The 16,110-nt window shown below is 36.7% G+C and overlaps 4 protein-coding genes across 4 annotated transcripts; all 4 read right to left on the bottom strand.

The window, feature by feature from the left end:
- Positions 1–444: 444 nt before the first annotated feature.
- Positions 445–1,377, bottom strand: LOC140565714 (olfactory receptor 52K1-like). Its single transcript, XM_072691759.1, has one exon. The coding sequence runs from the start codon at positions 1,369–1,371 to the stop codon at positions 445–447; it is 927 nt and encodes a 308-aa protein (XP_072547860.1). The 5' UTR covers positions 1,372–1,377.
- A 3,249-nt stretch (positions 1,378–4,626) lies between these two features.
- Positions 4,627–5,562, bottom strand: LOC140565253 (olfactory receptor 52L1-like). Its single transcript, XM_072691092.1, has one exon. It carries the CDS (start codon positions 5,554–5,556, stop codon positions 4,627–4,629), a length of 930 nt encoding a protein of 309 aa, XP_072547193.1. The 5' UTR covers positions 5,557–5,562.
- A 5,142-nt stretch (positions 5,563–10,704) lies between these two features.
- Positions 10,705–11,646, bottom strand: LOC140565235 (olfactory receptor 6N1-like). Its single transcript, XM_072691072.1, has one exon. The coding sequence runs from the start codon at positions 11,632–11,634 to the stop codon at positions 10,705–10,707; it is 930 nt and encodes a 309-aa protein (XP_072547173.1). The 5' UTR covers positions 11,635–11,646.
- Positions 11,647–13,169: 1,523 nt separating this feature from the next.
- On the bottom strand, positions 13,170–14,108 carry LOC140565715 (olfactory receptor 10J4-like). The gene has a single exon (XM_072691760.1). It carries the CDS (start codon positions 14,106–14,108, stop codon positions 13,170–13,172), a length of 939 nt encoding a protein of 312 aa, XP_072547861.1.
- Positions 14,109–16,110: the final 2,002 nt, after the last annotated feature.

The following is a 16,110-nucleotide window of genomic DNA, read 5'->3' on the forward strand; positions in this document are numbered from 1 at the left end:
CTGGCTACAAAAGTGACTCCAGGTAGTGGAGAGTGGATACATGCCAAGGAGATATGTCTGGAAATTACTGTTTTATGTGAAGTTAAACAGATGTAAAGTATCTTTGTATAAAATATTTTAGTAAAAAAAAAATAAAGATTAGAAATAAAGAATTTTCTTCTATTCACTTAAAAATTAAACATTTGCGATTGATAATCTTCTTAACAAGAACCAGATATTTTTCACTTATGTTCAGTATTATTTTGTCAGTAAGGACATCTTTAGGCACCTCACTCATTAATAAACTTAGCTTTGGAATTAACCAGTAGACAGCCACGTGTGTTAATTCAAGATTTTCTTTTCTCTTAAAGTGAATAAATGATGATAATCTTTTAGTTGAGCTTAGAATATCATCGTGTCACTGGTATTTAATAGAAACTTTTTTGTACATAATTTGGTCTCAGTTTAAGCTAAACCTACATTGTTTCTGAAACACAGTCCTAAAACATGTTTCCGTATTTTGGTTAGCTGTAGTCCATATATGAGAGGGTTTAAAATGGGCGGTATAAATAGAAAATCCAATGCTAAGAAATTCCGTAGACTTTGAGGTAAAGAGGTTGACCCATATCTACTGTAAAACACATCAAACAATAATGCAACAGCAACATTAAACAGTGCAATCAGGTGCGGCAAACAAGTCTGCATGAACTTATACCTGCCCTCTTTTGACTTCCTGCAAGTTTGAATCACTTTAGCATATGATGTAAAAATCAACAGTGCATGTCCAATATATATTACAATAATTACTTGTCCAACCACATTGTTTACTGTTGTAGAGGAACAGGCCAGTTTAGCAACTGCCCAAGTTTCACAGTATAGCTTCCCAATGGTTGAGCCACACAGGGTAAGTTGCGATGTTAAAAATACTACAAGACCCATACAAAAAATGGGTGCAGTCCAACAAAAAAGGATACATTTCATAACTTTAAGATGAGTCATTTCAGAGTGATACTGCAGTGGTCTACATATTGCTACATACCTGTCATATGCCATCACTGTTAAAGTTGACAAATCACACAGAACAGATGAATAAATAACAAATATCTGAATCATACAGCCCGCATATGAAATCACATGGAGTGGGGAGAGTAGGTCAAACATGAATTTGGGGTAGAAAGCAGCTGTGCCATAAAGTGCATTTATACACAAATTGCACAGAAATATGTACATAGGCTCATGAAGTCCCTTATCTAAAGCAATTGAAAAAATTACTGTGAAGTTGCACAGTAAAGTTAGAGAATACCACAGGGCTGTCCATGCAAAAATGATGTATCTGTTTTGAGTTGTCTCATTTAATCCTGAGAGTGTGAACACTGAGACATTGTTTTCCATTGTCTTCTGAATCTGTAATGAAAGTAATTAGGACCAGTTAAAGAAAAGTGCTTTAAAAATAGTTTTTTAACAACACTGTTTTCCTTTATGAATTTAAATATGCATAAACCAGCTTTATGCAAATATAGACATTCATCTTGCATTTACACTACACACAGCCTAGAAAATTACAGTTTGTAGTACATTTGAGTGTTATTTAGTTCCATACAGTGACACTAATGGCATTGGTAAAATAGATGAATTGCGAACAGTAAATAAATAGCAACACTGTACCGAAGTATGCCTTTGATTGAAAATCCTCTGATGAACAGATGCTGAGTATTTATATACAGTGGCATCTTGCTACTTAACATACATTAATAAAGAAGAGCAAGTTCACGACACTCCCCCTCCCCAACTTAAAAAAAACAATCTTTGCAGTTCTTTCTCTGTAGTGTTTTTTTCCCCCAATAACTGTGGAATACAGTTCTACTGGTGTGTACTGCTTACAGTAATAATTCCCTCAATCTCAACGCATAGCTGCAGTGAAAGCTTACAGACTGAGCAGCTGTCATAAACGGAGTGTGTGGAGAAAACCGTTGTGGTTTGTAAATAGAATGGACACAGACAGATTGCGAGAGAAAGGCAAGCTCTCTAGTCAACTGCTACATCCCACACACCATGTGAAAATAAAAGTCACTTATAAAAATGGAGAAGTGACACAAAATACATTCAAACTTAAAGCCAAAATTAGTGTCTGATATTGTTTCCCTTTTTGTAGATCTGCAGATTTAGTTTAGTTATATTCATATATTTATATCTTACTTTGCACATCCTTGTTTTTTTGTTTTTAATCTTTTACATTAACTGAAAAGTTCATTAAAACATTAAGTAGTTTTTTGAACAAGATCTACCTTTACTGTCTTCATTGTTACTTAGCAAATGCATAAAACAAGCTAAATTTAAAAGCTGACAGCTACATAAGTTTGGTAATTGAATGATTCGTAATCGCAATAATTGATTATTCATTTCAACAAACAATAGATTGTTTGACTGTTTATATGGTCCTTTATTACAGCTCTAGTGTAAGAGTGAAAATGTCGTAATACAACAAATTGTCATGTTAGGATCTGTATCCAGCTAACTGGAGTTAGAAAAGTTAGCTTGTAGGCTGAACACCATAGCACAGACTGTGTTCTAGCCAAAAGGCAAACACATATTTAAAGGATTATGTCTCATCTGAGAGCATAAAGTCAAGTAAATTGTCTGATTGATTGCATGTACCTTTTAATGACAATAGTTTAACCAGCACATCACCAATTAGCGAGCTCCAACTGTGCCTGCCTTGTGACCCTTTTAAATGTAAAAGGGGATTGAGCAGTTTTGATGAAACTGAAATTTTGTAGAATGTAATTCTGAAATGCCGTCCTCATTTTTAATGACCATTATATACCTAATCACTGTGACATCGCACAAACCTAACAGACTTAACATTTGGTATCATGTGAGTGAAGATTATGGTTCTGTGGCTGGCTGCACTCACAAGACTTAAGCTTGGGCCATAACTTAAGTCGGTTAAAACTCTTAGTATCTTCAGCTAACAAAGGCTTCTTTGGTCTTAGTAAAGCTTTATGCGTTAACACAGCCCTGCACAAAGTGAGCGCCTGGCTTGGTACAGTACATGCCAGTTGGATTTATTTCATTTTTTTCTTCGGCATGTTGCAGTGATACAGGCCATGACAGTTTTGCTGGAGCAATAGACACCCTCTAGAGCAAGACACTAGATGCTCTTCATGGGCTATTTCTTTTTCCTTCCATTTGTTGTTCAGTTGTTCATCTCGATTGCATTAGTGATGATAATGATACACATCTCAACAGTGTAATATCTACCCATGGGTTTGTCATGGGTTTATTCAAAAAAAGATGAAAATATCTAGTCTACATGAAGGCAATTTATTTTAAGGGAGTTTATGTTTAGATTATGATTAATAATTTCACACGTAAAATAAAAAACACCATTCTTTAAGAATCTATCAAGCATGACTGGTATAATTTCAAATCTTTACCCACCAACTGACAAGGCTAAATGTAATCTATCTCAGCTGCATCTTTGAAACATGTCTAAAGAATGTAATGCGGCAAATCGCCTGCAGAATGTCTTAAATTAGCAGGGTAGAATTTTCTCAAGCCAAATAGTGATTAGACTGTTCTCTCCTCATAGGTACCTAAATTCCCCATATCTGAAAATGCATGCTCCGGAACATCATCCCTACATGTGTAGGGCACATAATACTGTATCCTTTATTTAAAATAAGTTTGTTAGCTTTTGAGTATGCCATTTTTTATTTCATTTGGGAGATTGGGATAAACTCAGTTTGTGGAGTTTTAAAATCAGGTGCCTATTTATGCTACTGTAAGTTTAGGGGATGGGATTCATTAATAAATAGTGACAGATTTTAGTCTTGACAGACCAAGTTTAATACTCGTGGGTAGCATTTGGCCTTTTTTAGCATGATTAGTGCTTTTCATATTGTTCTCAGTATTTTCCAAATTGTCAGTAATTCAAAGTGTTTAAACTAATATATTTTACAATTTCACTGTAAATATGTTAAACAGTGAAAGAGGTGAAAAGAGAAGATTAAATTCATATTAAAGTTAAAATCATTAAACAGTCGTGAAATAATGACTCAAGTAAAACTAAAAGTACCTTTGCAAAAAAAAAAAAAAAAAAACACCTGAAAAGTCAAGTTAAACTTCTTCAGCTTTAGTATGTTCAGCTTCTATCAACATAAACATGTAAGTATATGTTCTTTACTTGTTTGGGCATAGAATGACAATCCTCAAAAATGTTAAAAACAAAAAAAGTGCTAAACTAAATGTAAATAGCTAAAATAAGATAAGATAGTCCTTTATTAGTCCCGCAGTGGGGAAATTGGAACAGTTAAAAGAAAGATACTGTCATCACAAATATATCTGAAAAAAGTCAGTATTAGGATTTAAAAGTAAAAAACAAATCAAACTTTTACTTATGTACATGTAATAGAGTAATTAACCAGGGGCACTGCCAGGGATTTTGAGCCCCATGAAAGGATATTCCACTGGGCCCCACAACTCTAACAATTCTGTGTAATATAGAATTACTACATTTTTAAGGCCCCTGTCAGTCACAGGCCCTTAGAATCTTTTCCGACCCTTATGGCGGCCCTGAATGTTACTAGTTACTACTCACCTCTGAACAAGCATTACTACAAAATGTTTTGCATAACAATGTTTAATTTAGGCAAAATAAATTTTCCTGAAGAATAATCTGATTACTTGCCTTCGTATTTTGGTCAATGTTAGACCATAAATCAGAGGATTTAAAATGGGTGGAACAAATAAGAAATTCAGGGCCAAAAAATTTCGCAAACTTTGAGGAAAAGAAGTTGAACCATATCGACTGTAAAATACATCAAACAACAGAGCAGCAGTAAAATTCAACAACACAAGAACGTGTGGCATACAAGTCTGCATGAATCTGTACTTGCCCTCTTTTGACTTTCTGCATGTTTTAATCAGCTGTATATATGAGCAGACAATCAACACTGCATGTCCAAAATATACAATTATAATTATGTATCCAATCACATTATTCGCTGTTGTAGAGTAACAAGCCAGCTTTACAACTGCCCAGTTTTCACAATATAGCTTTTCAATAATTGAGCCACACAGTGTTAATCGAGATGTTAATAAGACCAAAAGTGCTATGCATAAACATGGAGCAAGCCAACAAAAAACAATACATTTGACAATTTTCTGATTAGTCATTTCAGAGTGATACTGTAGTGGTCTACATATTGCCACATACCTGTCATATGCCATCACTGTTAGAGTGGAAAAGTCACACAAAGCAGATGAATAAATAACAAATATCTGAATCATACAGCCCGCATATGAAATCACATGAAACGGGGACAGCAAGTCATACATGAATTTAGGGTAGAAACCAGCAGTGCCATACAGTGCATTTATACACAAATTACACAAAAATATGTACATAGGCTCATGCAGTTCCTTATCTGAGGCAATGGAAAAAAGAACAGTGATGTTACATATCAAGATAAAATGATAACACAATGCTGTCAAGGAAAACAACATATATCTGTTTTCCATTGTCCCATTCAATCCAGAGAGTGTAAACACTAAAATTCTGGAAACATTGTCCATGGTAGGTCAAATCTGTAATGAAAAGAATTAAAGTAGAAACTTTAATGAACTGGTTTCAAGCCTCCAGAATCTTTATCTTGCTAAACTGCAGCAATCTGAAAGTAAACAACTGTTAAGTGTCAAAGTTTACATCTTGATGTGAAGAGAACATTTATATATGTATCAGTTTATAATAATCAAATTGAATAGTTCATTAAACATTAGTTTTTTTTGTTATTTTTGTAAATGAACAAACTCTACCATAGATCTGATAGCTAGATAAATAAAGCAAACAAGAAAGAAAAGAAATCAACTTTTGTTCTTGTACCTTTACATTTGAGTCCTTTATTGAAGTGATGATTGGATTGTCTTTTTATACATTTTCTCTCTGCTGTTAACAGGCTGGGATGCATTGTAGATCAGCAAAGGGGAGGAATAGAAAGAATATTTTAGCCAGTAAAATCCAAGAGAAAACATCCTTTGGGAAACATTAATTACATTAATGACTAGTGAGTTCAGTGTGATACTCTTTCACGTGGCGTCAACTGCATAAGAGAAGGCAAGTTTTTGTGTGTAGTGTCTTTAACACACAGTGGCAGTTCAAAGTGCTTTACACGTAAACACAGAAACATACCAAACATATTATTAAATAAATATAAATATTAAATAAATAAAATAATGAATGTAATAGTAATAATAATAATAGATAGCAGTTGTAACTGAACAAAATTATACTTTAAAATAAGACCAACCTCAAAGCTGTTAATCAGTCTTTTGAATACTCATGCTAGCAAAATTTAACACCAGGAGTCGATAAAGCGACGGATGGGATTTACATATACTAAAGTAATTTCCAGCACAGTAAATGAAGAAGAGCAATCAACCTCTAAGCTGTTAATCAATGCTTTGGATATCCGCAAGCAATTTTGAAAAAAGTTTTTCAAGAGTTGATGAGGCTTAGGAGAATATTTGGATGAACTTATGTGTGCCAAGTGTATAGTTTGGCCCTTGTGTTTCCAAATACTATCACACCAATCCACCTGAATGCCCTCACAACACACAGCTGAAGCTTGTTCTGCATACTCCTGACCTGTAGCCAGGGGCCATAGACACTCTCCTCTCCTTAAGCCAAGCCTCCTGTCTTAGGCTTTAAAACCTCTTGTCCTAATCATGATCGCCACACCTGGAAGCCTCTGGATTCTGGTCCAAGATTAATTCCTGTTATTGATAGTGTTGCTATTTTTTAAGCCACTGCTGCTCTTTTCCCTGCTCCCTGCTCCGGTCACAAAGGCTATTCTGGCTCAAGTGCCCTGATACATGCCAGTGCAGATCCATCTGATGATGACCCTTTTGTTGACAGAACTGCGGAATGGGTCCTCCAGTATCAGCCATTTATACAGTCTGAGCTCCTCTGATCTCTCTGGCTCCTGTTCTTCATGCAAACTACTTGTTTAGGCAGTTTGCAGTGGTACGTTTGATGTAAATCTCTGATTTAAAAATAAAAGGGAGAAAAGGCTTCCTGCTTGTTCTACCCTGGCCGTCTCTTTCCACTCTCCACGCTTTCTTGGAGGAACTAAAGTAGATGAGCTGGGCCAATGGTGGAATTGCCGGTGGCCTATCATTTGCATCCGGATAGGAGTGCTGCTCTGTCTTCCAACCCCTCTCCCTGGGAAGATGCAGTATTTTTCTTTCATCTTCCAGAAGATTTAGAAATTATCGGCTATGGCTGAAGGGGACACTCAACGCCTCGTCTCTCCTCTGTGCTAATGGAAGCAACTGGAACAGCTTGGGGCGCAGTTGGACCCCAAGCATGACAAATTGTAGGAAGAGATCTCTGTGGTCTCGGACCTCAGGATCCACACATCACGTCGGTGGTTGGCCAGAGAGCTCCCTGGCTAGATTTTCTTTCTAGCCTTAGAAACAAGGTCAACGCTCCTGTCACCCTCAAGGAGCCCAACTTATTCTGTGCCCAAGCCGCAGCCCTCTTTACTACCCATTCAAGCAAGATTGCTGGCTGGACTCTACTCCCTCCAGCATGGCCACCCCTCGACCTGATGCTCCGGCACAGAAGCACAGGTTTAAAACCTCTACACCTCGTCTGCCTCCAAACCCCGTTTGCCCACCCCCTGTCTCTAAGAAGAGGCCGGGAACTTGGGGGTTCAGCCTGTGCCAGCAGCGGACAGCCAGTGCTTTCATGCACCTGGCTTGGCGCCATCCACACTGAACATCATTCAAAAAGAGAAAATTTTCACCCCATCATCCATTTTGTGTTGTGTTCATCTTTTCCCTTGTATTCCACCTTAGCCCTGCCACCTGTGCCTGCTTTATAGCCCTCCCCTTCCGTTATCTTCCCCAGCTGTACCTTATACCTTGTATATATGGTTCCTTTTGTTTGTGTTCCTGGTCTTGTGCGGGGGGAGTGCGTTCACTGTTGTTAGCTTGGTTTGTGTTTGCCTGCCCAAAGCCACTTGCCCACCCATCACCAAATCATGTTTGTTACTTCACATTACACAGGTGTAAAGGTGAGTGGAAAAACTCTCCTCTCACAGTAGTACAAAAAGGAACACATATTTACAAAAAGGAAATACTAAATATTTAATCTAACATACATATACACATTATACACACTCCGTTTACAATATTGCACTAGTTAAAAGTGGTTTACATGTACAGGTTTGATATAATCAGAATGCTTACATTATTTACAAAAGGCACTGGATGGTTGTCAATTCAGGTGTAATGTGGGTGGGGAAAAGTCTTTGTGGATGTGTTTGTATGGGAAGAAGGTGTGATGAAACAGATGAGGTCCACAGTCCACAAGCTATTTGTTATATATGGTTTATATATAGCTATTTGCTATATATGGTTTGCCTCGAGCATAAAAGCAGTTTAGCTGGCCTGGAAGTGCGGCACTGGTGTTTACCATGGAGCAAGAGCTCCCCTTAAAGTCTGTGATTGTGTGCTTCTGGCATTGGTGGAGCTGAACTGTGCTTCCACTTTGGCTCTGTACTGACGTTGGTTTATTGTATACTCTTCCGTATTTCTAGATCTGAAAACTGCACTGCGTGTGTTCAGAACTGTGCGAACTTCACAGTTGAGCCTTGGCTTCTGATTGGGGTAAACACGAGCGGCCACTTCTGTATGAATCCGGTGACTCTGCACACCTGTCAGTGTTATTTGATGAATCCCAAAACATCTCTTAGTCCATATCATCAAAACAGTCCTGGAGCAGAGTCCGATTGGTCTGACCTGCGATTAACCACCGGGAGCTGATTGTGGGCAGCTCCCATTGAGCTTCTGTAAGCAGAATTGAGGAGTGACCCAGAGGTTGGGGGAGGGCTTTGTACGCCTCTTGGAAAGGGGGTGTAGCAGTGGTCCAGTCTGTATTTTCCGCGTGCTGCATGAGATGTGCTAAAAGGACTTGGGCGCTACTTTCCTCAGGTTTGCTTTATTTAGGTCCCCAACAATGAACGCAGCCTCTGGGCTTGAGGTGTCCTGCTTGTTGAGCGCCTCATACAGTTTCCCAAGGGCGTCATGTCCGCATCAGCCTGTGGGGGTATGTACACTGCAGCAACAATCAAATACATTTTATTTGTATAGCGTTTTTTACAACTGGTGTTGTCACAAAGCAGCTTTACACAATCAGTGTAAAAAAGTTTTTTGTAAGTCAATTGTAAAAAGTCCCCAATGACCTCAAAGATCTCTCTGCAACCACACTGGCCAGAGAACAACCAATCACACCAAGCATTGTTGATCAAAAAAATACACCACCTGAGCTCGTCGTCTCAGCCTGATGAGGACTCCAGCTCTCCTGCCCCTTTTTTTGGCATCTACGGCACAGCCTGGTGCCCCAGATAAATGCCGTTCCTTTTATGTTTACAAAGGATCTGAATTGTAAAACTCAGTGCACTTTGAGCCGAGTGATCATCCAGTTTTTGCATATTCTGTATTCAGTTTTGCTCTGTTTCATTAATTCTATTAAACATTTTACACTGCCTCCAAACTCCACAACCATGACAATGGCCTCTTTTCCACAGCAGGATTTTCTGCACCTTTGCATATTCATTAGACTAGCTACAGTGTCTTTCTCAATTTGCTGTTTGCTTAATTTAGACCAAAAGGGGCAACATACCTTGTAATAATTATGTGACAGCTGCTGTTGTCAGAAACAGAGCATACTAACTAAATGTGAAATAGAGAACTTTGAGTTTCTGTGCGCAAAACAGCACAAACTACACTCTGCAAAAGCTAAAGTTAAGATATAGTCCCAGACATTTTCTGTACTGGAAATATAACTTTGAACTTGGTGCACAAAGGTGATGCAGATGTGGAGCTATTCAGTGGACTCCTACGTCATTTAGCCCTCCCACCAAATAGTCCTGTCCGCAAGTAATCAGTATAGAAACCCTCTGTGCGTCAGGACATTTGGCCCTGCAGTGGAAAAGAGGCCAGTGTAACTTGTCACTACCCATCGTTGAACAAGGATTACTACAAACTCGCACAACAAAGTTTAGGCAAAAACTTTTTCCTGAAGAATAGTCTCAACAATCTCAACATCAATGCTTTAAAAAACCTGAAGGGCTTCTCTTACCATGCTCTGTCCCTTTCTGTGTCTGCCTCGCCTTGCCCCATTTCCTCCTTGTTTGTAAGTGAGCCTACAGTAAGTTATGGTCACTGAACAGTTAACAGCTAATAATAATATTAATAAAAATATATATATTGATAAGATGCAGTGACTGTAGAGTAAACTTCTGTCAGCTCCCTGTGTAGTGTACTCACTACTCTCTATGCAGTTTGAAGTTGAACAGAGCGCTTTCACTCCCTATGGTTTGGTAACTCACTTAAAATGTCTGAGTTCCCTGTGTGGTGCCTTGTAGCTCAATAATGATGAATAAGAAGCTGTAAAAATATTTTCTGTAATGCATGTCTTTTCTTTATTAATAGCAGAAATCTTACTGATAATGTACAGGCAAGTTTTTACAATGCGAGTTTAATACTCTAGGGTAGTGTTTGTCTTTTTACAACGTGCAGGACTGCTGTTTTTATATTTTTCCAAATTTTCTGTTCAAAATAAATTGAAGCGATTAAACTATCAATGTTTTTTGGACCCATGTTAATAATTTGATGCTACTACACACTACTTTTGCACAACATTGCTAAAAAAATAGTTTAGGCAATACCGATTTTCCTGAAGAACAGTCTCACGATTTGCCTTCGTATTTTGGTCAATGTTAGACCATAAATCAGAGGATTTAAAATGGGTGGAACAAATAAGAAATTCAGGGCCAAAAAATTTCGTAAACTTTGAGGAAAAGAAGTTAAACCATATCGACTGTAAAATGCATCAAACAACAGAGCAGCAGAAACATTAAACAATGCAAGCAAGTGTGGCATACAAGTCTGCATGAATCTGTACTTGCCCTCTTTTGACTTTATGCATGTTTTAATCAGCTGTATATATGAGCAGACAATCAACACTGCATGTCCAAAATAGACAATTATAACTATGTATCCAATCACATTATTCGCTGTTGTAGAGTAACAAGCCAGCTTTACAACTGCCCAGTTTTCACAATATAGCTTTTCAATGTATGAGCCACACAGTGTTAATCGAGATGTTAATAAGACTGCAACAGTTGTACCAAAAAAAGGTTCAAGCCAACAAAAAACAATGAACTTTTTAACTTTCTGATTAGTCATTTCAGAGTGATACTGCAGTGGTCTACATATTGCCACATACCTGTCATATGCCATCACTGTTAAAGTGGAAAAGTCACTCAAAGCAGATGAATAAATAACAAATATCTGAATCATACAGCCCGCATATGAAATCACATGAAACGGGGACAGCAAGTCATACATGAATTTAGGGTAGAAACCAGCAGTGCCATACAGTGCATTTATACACAAATTACACAAAAATATGTACATAGGCTCATGCAGTCCCTTATCTGAGGCAATGGCATAAAGAACAGTGATGTTACATATCAAGATAAAATAATAGCAAACTACTGTCAATGACAACAACACATATCTGTTTTCCATTGTCCCATTCAATCCAGAGAGTTTGAACACTAAGACACTGGAACCGTTCTCCATAGTAAATGGAATCTGTAATGGAAATAAGTAATTAAGGTTATTATAATCTAAGCTCATATAGCCATATGATGTGGATTTCATTTCAAGCATTCTACAACTTAGCAGCAGTTGCTCTACAAATGTAGAAATCATATAAATATACAGTATAAGCATAACAACACTTTCTACTACCCATTAGGTCAACATTAATCATTTGATGTTTGACTTAAGAGAGCGGAAGAGAATGTTTTAAACAACAGTGAATAAAATTGGAGCAAACAGTTACAAATAATAATTAGAATCAAAGGTATGTAATAAATAAATAAATAAAAAATAAAAAAATTAGACCAACCATGTATGTTCCTCTTACAGCATGTGTAAATAAATAATTACACAAGCTTTTGCATAGGTCTCCTGTAATGAATAAATGGAACTGTCTTCTATACACTTCTGTGGAAGAGGGGCTATATTGCTAAGTGAGGGGAAAAAAACCAAAACATAGTAGCCAATCAAATTCAAGAGACTTCCTTGGAGAATGCAATATATTTAGATTGTTTTGTTGTGTACTTCTCTGGAGTGACACTATTTGAAGCTAATGACCTGACGACATTAGTTGCCTCAATGGTGGTTCAATTATGTCATTCTACATTCTTATGTACAAGTGGGCCAGTTACTAACAATGTTAGAAATAAAAAAAAACAAGATACAGTTTATTTAGCCAGCTAGCTAGCAACATTGACAGTTTACTTACTTTAGTGAAATGCTCGAGGCGAGAGGGGAAAAAATAATTTGCGTGTTCTCAGTTTTTGTTTTTTATTAGTTTGGGTCCAACATGAGGAAGAGAAAGAAGGGAAAGAAGAAGCCCTTCCTTCCTAATGGTTTTGAAGCTTGGCTTGTCAGTATTAAATGGGCAAGCTTTGGTATATAAGACCAATAATTGTAAATGATATAATATAAAATTAATTATTTATTTTTTTATACATACATCTACTAGAAAACAAACAAACAAACATTGATGTTGCCAAATTACCCAAGTCATTTTCATCCCAGCATACACTTTTAGTGCTTCTTGCACATGACTTTGTTCCTTGTTGCAAAACAGGGTTTCAAACACAAAATACATATTCAGGCAGTTTTTTTTAATTATTCATTTTAATGTTCATGAATGAGCCTCAGGGTTACACGTGAAATATTATTTTGTTTATTATTAAATAAGACTTTAAAAGATATTAAAAATGCCTGTACCTAAATAAATCTCATTTGTGAAGAAAATGTCATTTAAACAGTAAAAGTAATATCAAAGGAAATACATTAATGGAAAAGACTAACATATACAATGTTTAATTCAATAAGACGTTAGTAAGATCATAAAATGTTGCAAAGTACACTTTATATAAGATTAAAGACAATCTAACTCTGAATTCTGAATTGCATTAAGAAGATGATTTACAATGTACAGTTTCTTTTTCTATTATTACCCAGTAAGAAGATTCTCTCATACTTCTTAACACTCTATTTTAACAAAAAGTAAAATGAGTGGTTAAATGTGAATATGTTCAGTGTGCTTGCTGGCAATTAACAGAATGTTTAGGTGTTTTCAGAAGTTGTCGAATTTTCCTCTGAATATCAGGAAAGTTAAGGCCATAAACAAGAGGGTTTAAGAGAGGAGGTATAATGAGAAACTCTAGTGAAAGAATGACAGCTACTGCTGGATGTAAATTCTCAAAACGGGTAAAGGTCATTTCACAGAAAATAGTAATTGAGTAATTAACAAAAGTCACCAAGTGAGGAAGACAAGTATGGTAAGCCTTCTTTCTTAACTCTTTAGAACTTCTCTGACAAATAATAAGAATCTTAATATAAGAATACATAATGAAAGTCAAAGGGATTAAAACTGTTGTTATCAGCACAACAAAACCATAAATGTTGTCAATTATAGCACTGTCGCAGGAGAGCTTTGCAATACTCCAGTTGTTACAGTACAGCTTTTTGACATTATTACCACACAATCGTAGTCTAGCAGTCAAAATGATACCAACACCAATAGAAAACATAGGATAAATCCAAGACATAGCTATCATAACAGTAAGTACTTTGTTTGTAATGATGCTGTGGTATTGTAATGGTTTGCTTATAGCAACAAATCTGTCATAGGCCATTAACATTAAGATTGTAAATTCATGTGACGCATAAGTGTAAATGACAAAAGTCTGGACATGACATGCAGGGCGGGAGATTGTATGTGAATATAACAGCAAATCAGTTAGTAATCTTGGAAAAAAGCCAGCTGTGCCATACAGAGAATTGACTGACAAACATGAAATCAAAATGTACATAGGCTGGTGCAAGGAAGGTTCTAGAAATATCACAAGGATAATAATGACATTGAAGAATAATATAGTACAGTACAAGATTAATGCCAAAATAAAGAACAGGTATTGGAGATACCCCAGATTTTCAAACATGGAGAAATAAAGGATTGTTTGATTTTCCATTATTCTTTAGATGACAAACATTGCCTAATTGTCCTGAACTGAAAAGAAAGAACATCATTATATCATTACTCTCAGCATTTTTAACATGCATACAAATTGCTTAGAAAACATTTTCAACACAATAAATAAACTACTCAAATGTAGAACTGTTAACATACCTCACTGCAGTTCAAATGGACAGCAGGAGCAGTAGGAGGATTCTTCCAAAAGAAAATGTGAACATGAACTTTTGGCTGAATTTATATAGTATAGTGTTGCAGACATAAGTCACAAAGGACCCCTGCCTGTGTCCCTTTTGTTTATTGTTTTGACTTAACATGAGTGTATAATTGGCTACTGACATGGACAGCTTAAGTCATGTACATATGTAACAGTGGTTTTACCACATATTTTACAGGTGGGTCCATTCTTCAAATGCACACTCTTTACATAACTTTAACAAACATTTCCTTTTATACTATACCTACTGAATTAAAGTTAAATACTGAATAATTAATATTATAAACCTGAAAAACTTTTTTTAACTTATGTTGTTAGAATTTCATATTGGTTCACAAGTCTTGTCCTACCCATTTTAATAATAAGGACAAGATCAAGTAAATGGTAAAGATGAACAATTGTTACTGCAAATGTTTCATACATAGATTATCTTGACCTTTACAGTAAAGCAACATGATACATTTAACATGAGATAAATCAGCAGTAAATTAAAGTTAACATGAGATGATAAAAAATGTGAAGCAATTTACCTTAAAATAACAGCTTCAACACCATTTAGATGATACACTGACCAGTAAATATGGAGAATGGCATCTCTGCCATTGGCACTCTGGGCCAGAATGCTGTTCTGTTATTTAGCTTTAGAAGAGCTGCACAAGACCTCTAGTGAGAACAGTGTAAAGTCATATTTGTGTAAAATCCTGTAACCTTATTCTTCATTATCAGTTCACATGCTTTTTTCACTTCAGCTTGCCAACAAATGCACATGCTCCCTGTACAACTCTCCATGACACAACAGTATTTGGTGAGTAATACGCAACAGAGAATGTTGAGCAGTATCAGAGTGTGTCTGCCGACTCTGGCAGGTCTGACTATAACAGCCTAGTTAAAAGGAGAGAGCCAGAAGGTAACACGGACACGGGAGCGCCCTGAAACACTAGTGCCCATCTGCTCCACCGTTCACAAACCTGAGTGATCGCGTGCAAGCAGCGAGACGACAGCTGCAGCATCTCAGTATACTACAATTCCCTGTGTCTGTGAACCTCTGGACCTACAACCTTTAGCGAAGGGGAAACATTACTTACCCAAAGCTAAACTAAACAGATGAGTTTTCAGCCTAGATTTAAAGATTGAGACTGTGTCTGAGTCTCAAACATTATCTGGAAGGTTATTCCAGAGTTGGGGGGCTTTATGAGAAAAGGCTCTTCCCCTGCTGAGGTTTTCTGAACTTTGGGAACTACTAAGAAGCCAGCACCCTGAGATCTAAGTGTTCTTGATGGTTCATAATATGTAATAAGATCCTGCGGGTACTCAGGAGCAAGGCCATGTAGGGCTTTGTATGTTAATAGATGAATTTTGTAGTCAATACGGAATTTAATTGTAGAGATAAAGAGTTTCTTAGTTTGGTGATGTTCCTAAGAGGCATAAAGGCTGTCCTACTAATATTACATATATGTTGCTGTGGTTCTGAATCCAGATTGGAATTTCTCATACATGTCATTTTTACTCTGGTATAAGCAGAGTTGTTGGGCCACAGATTTTTCTTGGATTTATCTTGGATGTAAATGTTAAGTTGGAGATGGGTTTCTTGATTAAAATGGATGAATTTACTATTGATAAAAGAGGTCTTATTATAATTGGAAGTATTTCTTTTAGTACTTTTGAGGGAATTGGGTCAAGTGTACAGGTTGTAGAATTCGCTGAGGAAATCATTTTTTCTAGTTCTGGCTGTGGAAGTGGGTTTAAGGCTTCCAGCCATTGTTCTACAACTAAGTTATGTTCT

Source organism: Salminus brasiliensis, chromosome 11, assembly GCF_030463535.1.
Source record: "Salminus brasiliensis chromosome 11, fSalBra1.hap2, whole genome shotgun sequence".
In the NCBI taxonomy this organism is placed as follows: domain Eukaryota; kingdom Metazoa; phylum Chordata; class Actinopteri; order Characiformes; family Bryconidae; genus Salminus; species Salminus brasiliensis.

Bases quoted from the DNA above. Each gene is read 5' to 3' on its own strand.
- LOC140565714 (XM_072691759.1), bottom strand. From the start codon at position 1,371: ATGGAAAACAATGTCTCAGTGTTCACACTCTCAGGATTAAATGAGACA.
- LOC140565253 (XM_072691092.1), bottom strand. From the start codon at position 5,556: ATGGACAATGTTTCCAGAATTTTAGTGTTTACACTCTCTGGATTGAAT.
- LOC140565235 (XM_072691072.1), bottom strand. From the start codon at position 11,634: ATGGAGAACGGTTCCAGTGTCTTAGTGTTCAAACTCTCTGGATTGAAT.
- LOC140565715 (XM_072691760.1), bottom strand. From the start codon at position 14,108: ATGGAAAATCAAACAATCCTTTATTTCTCCATGTTTGAAAATCTGGGG.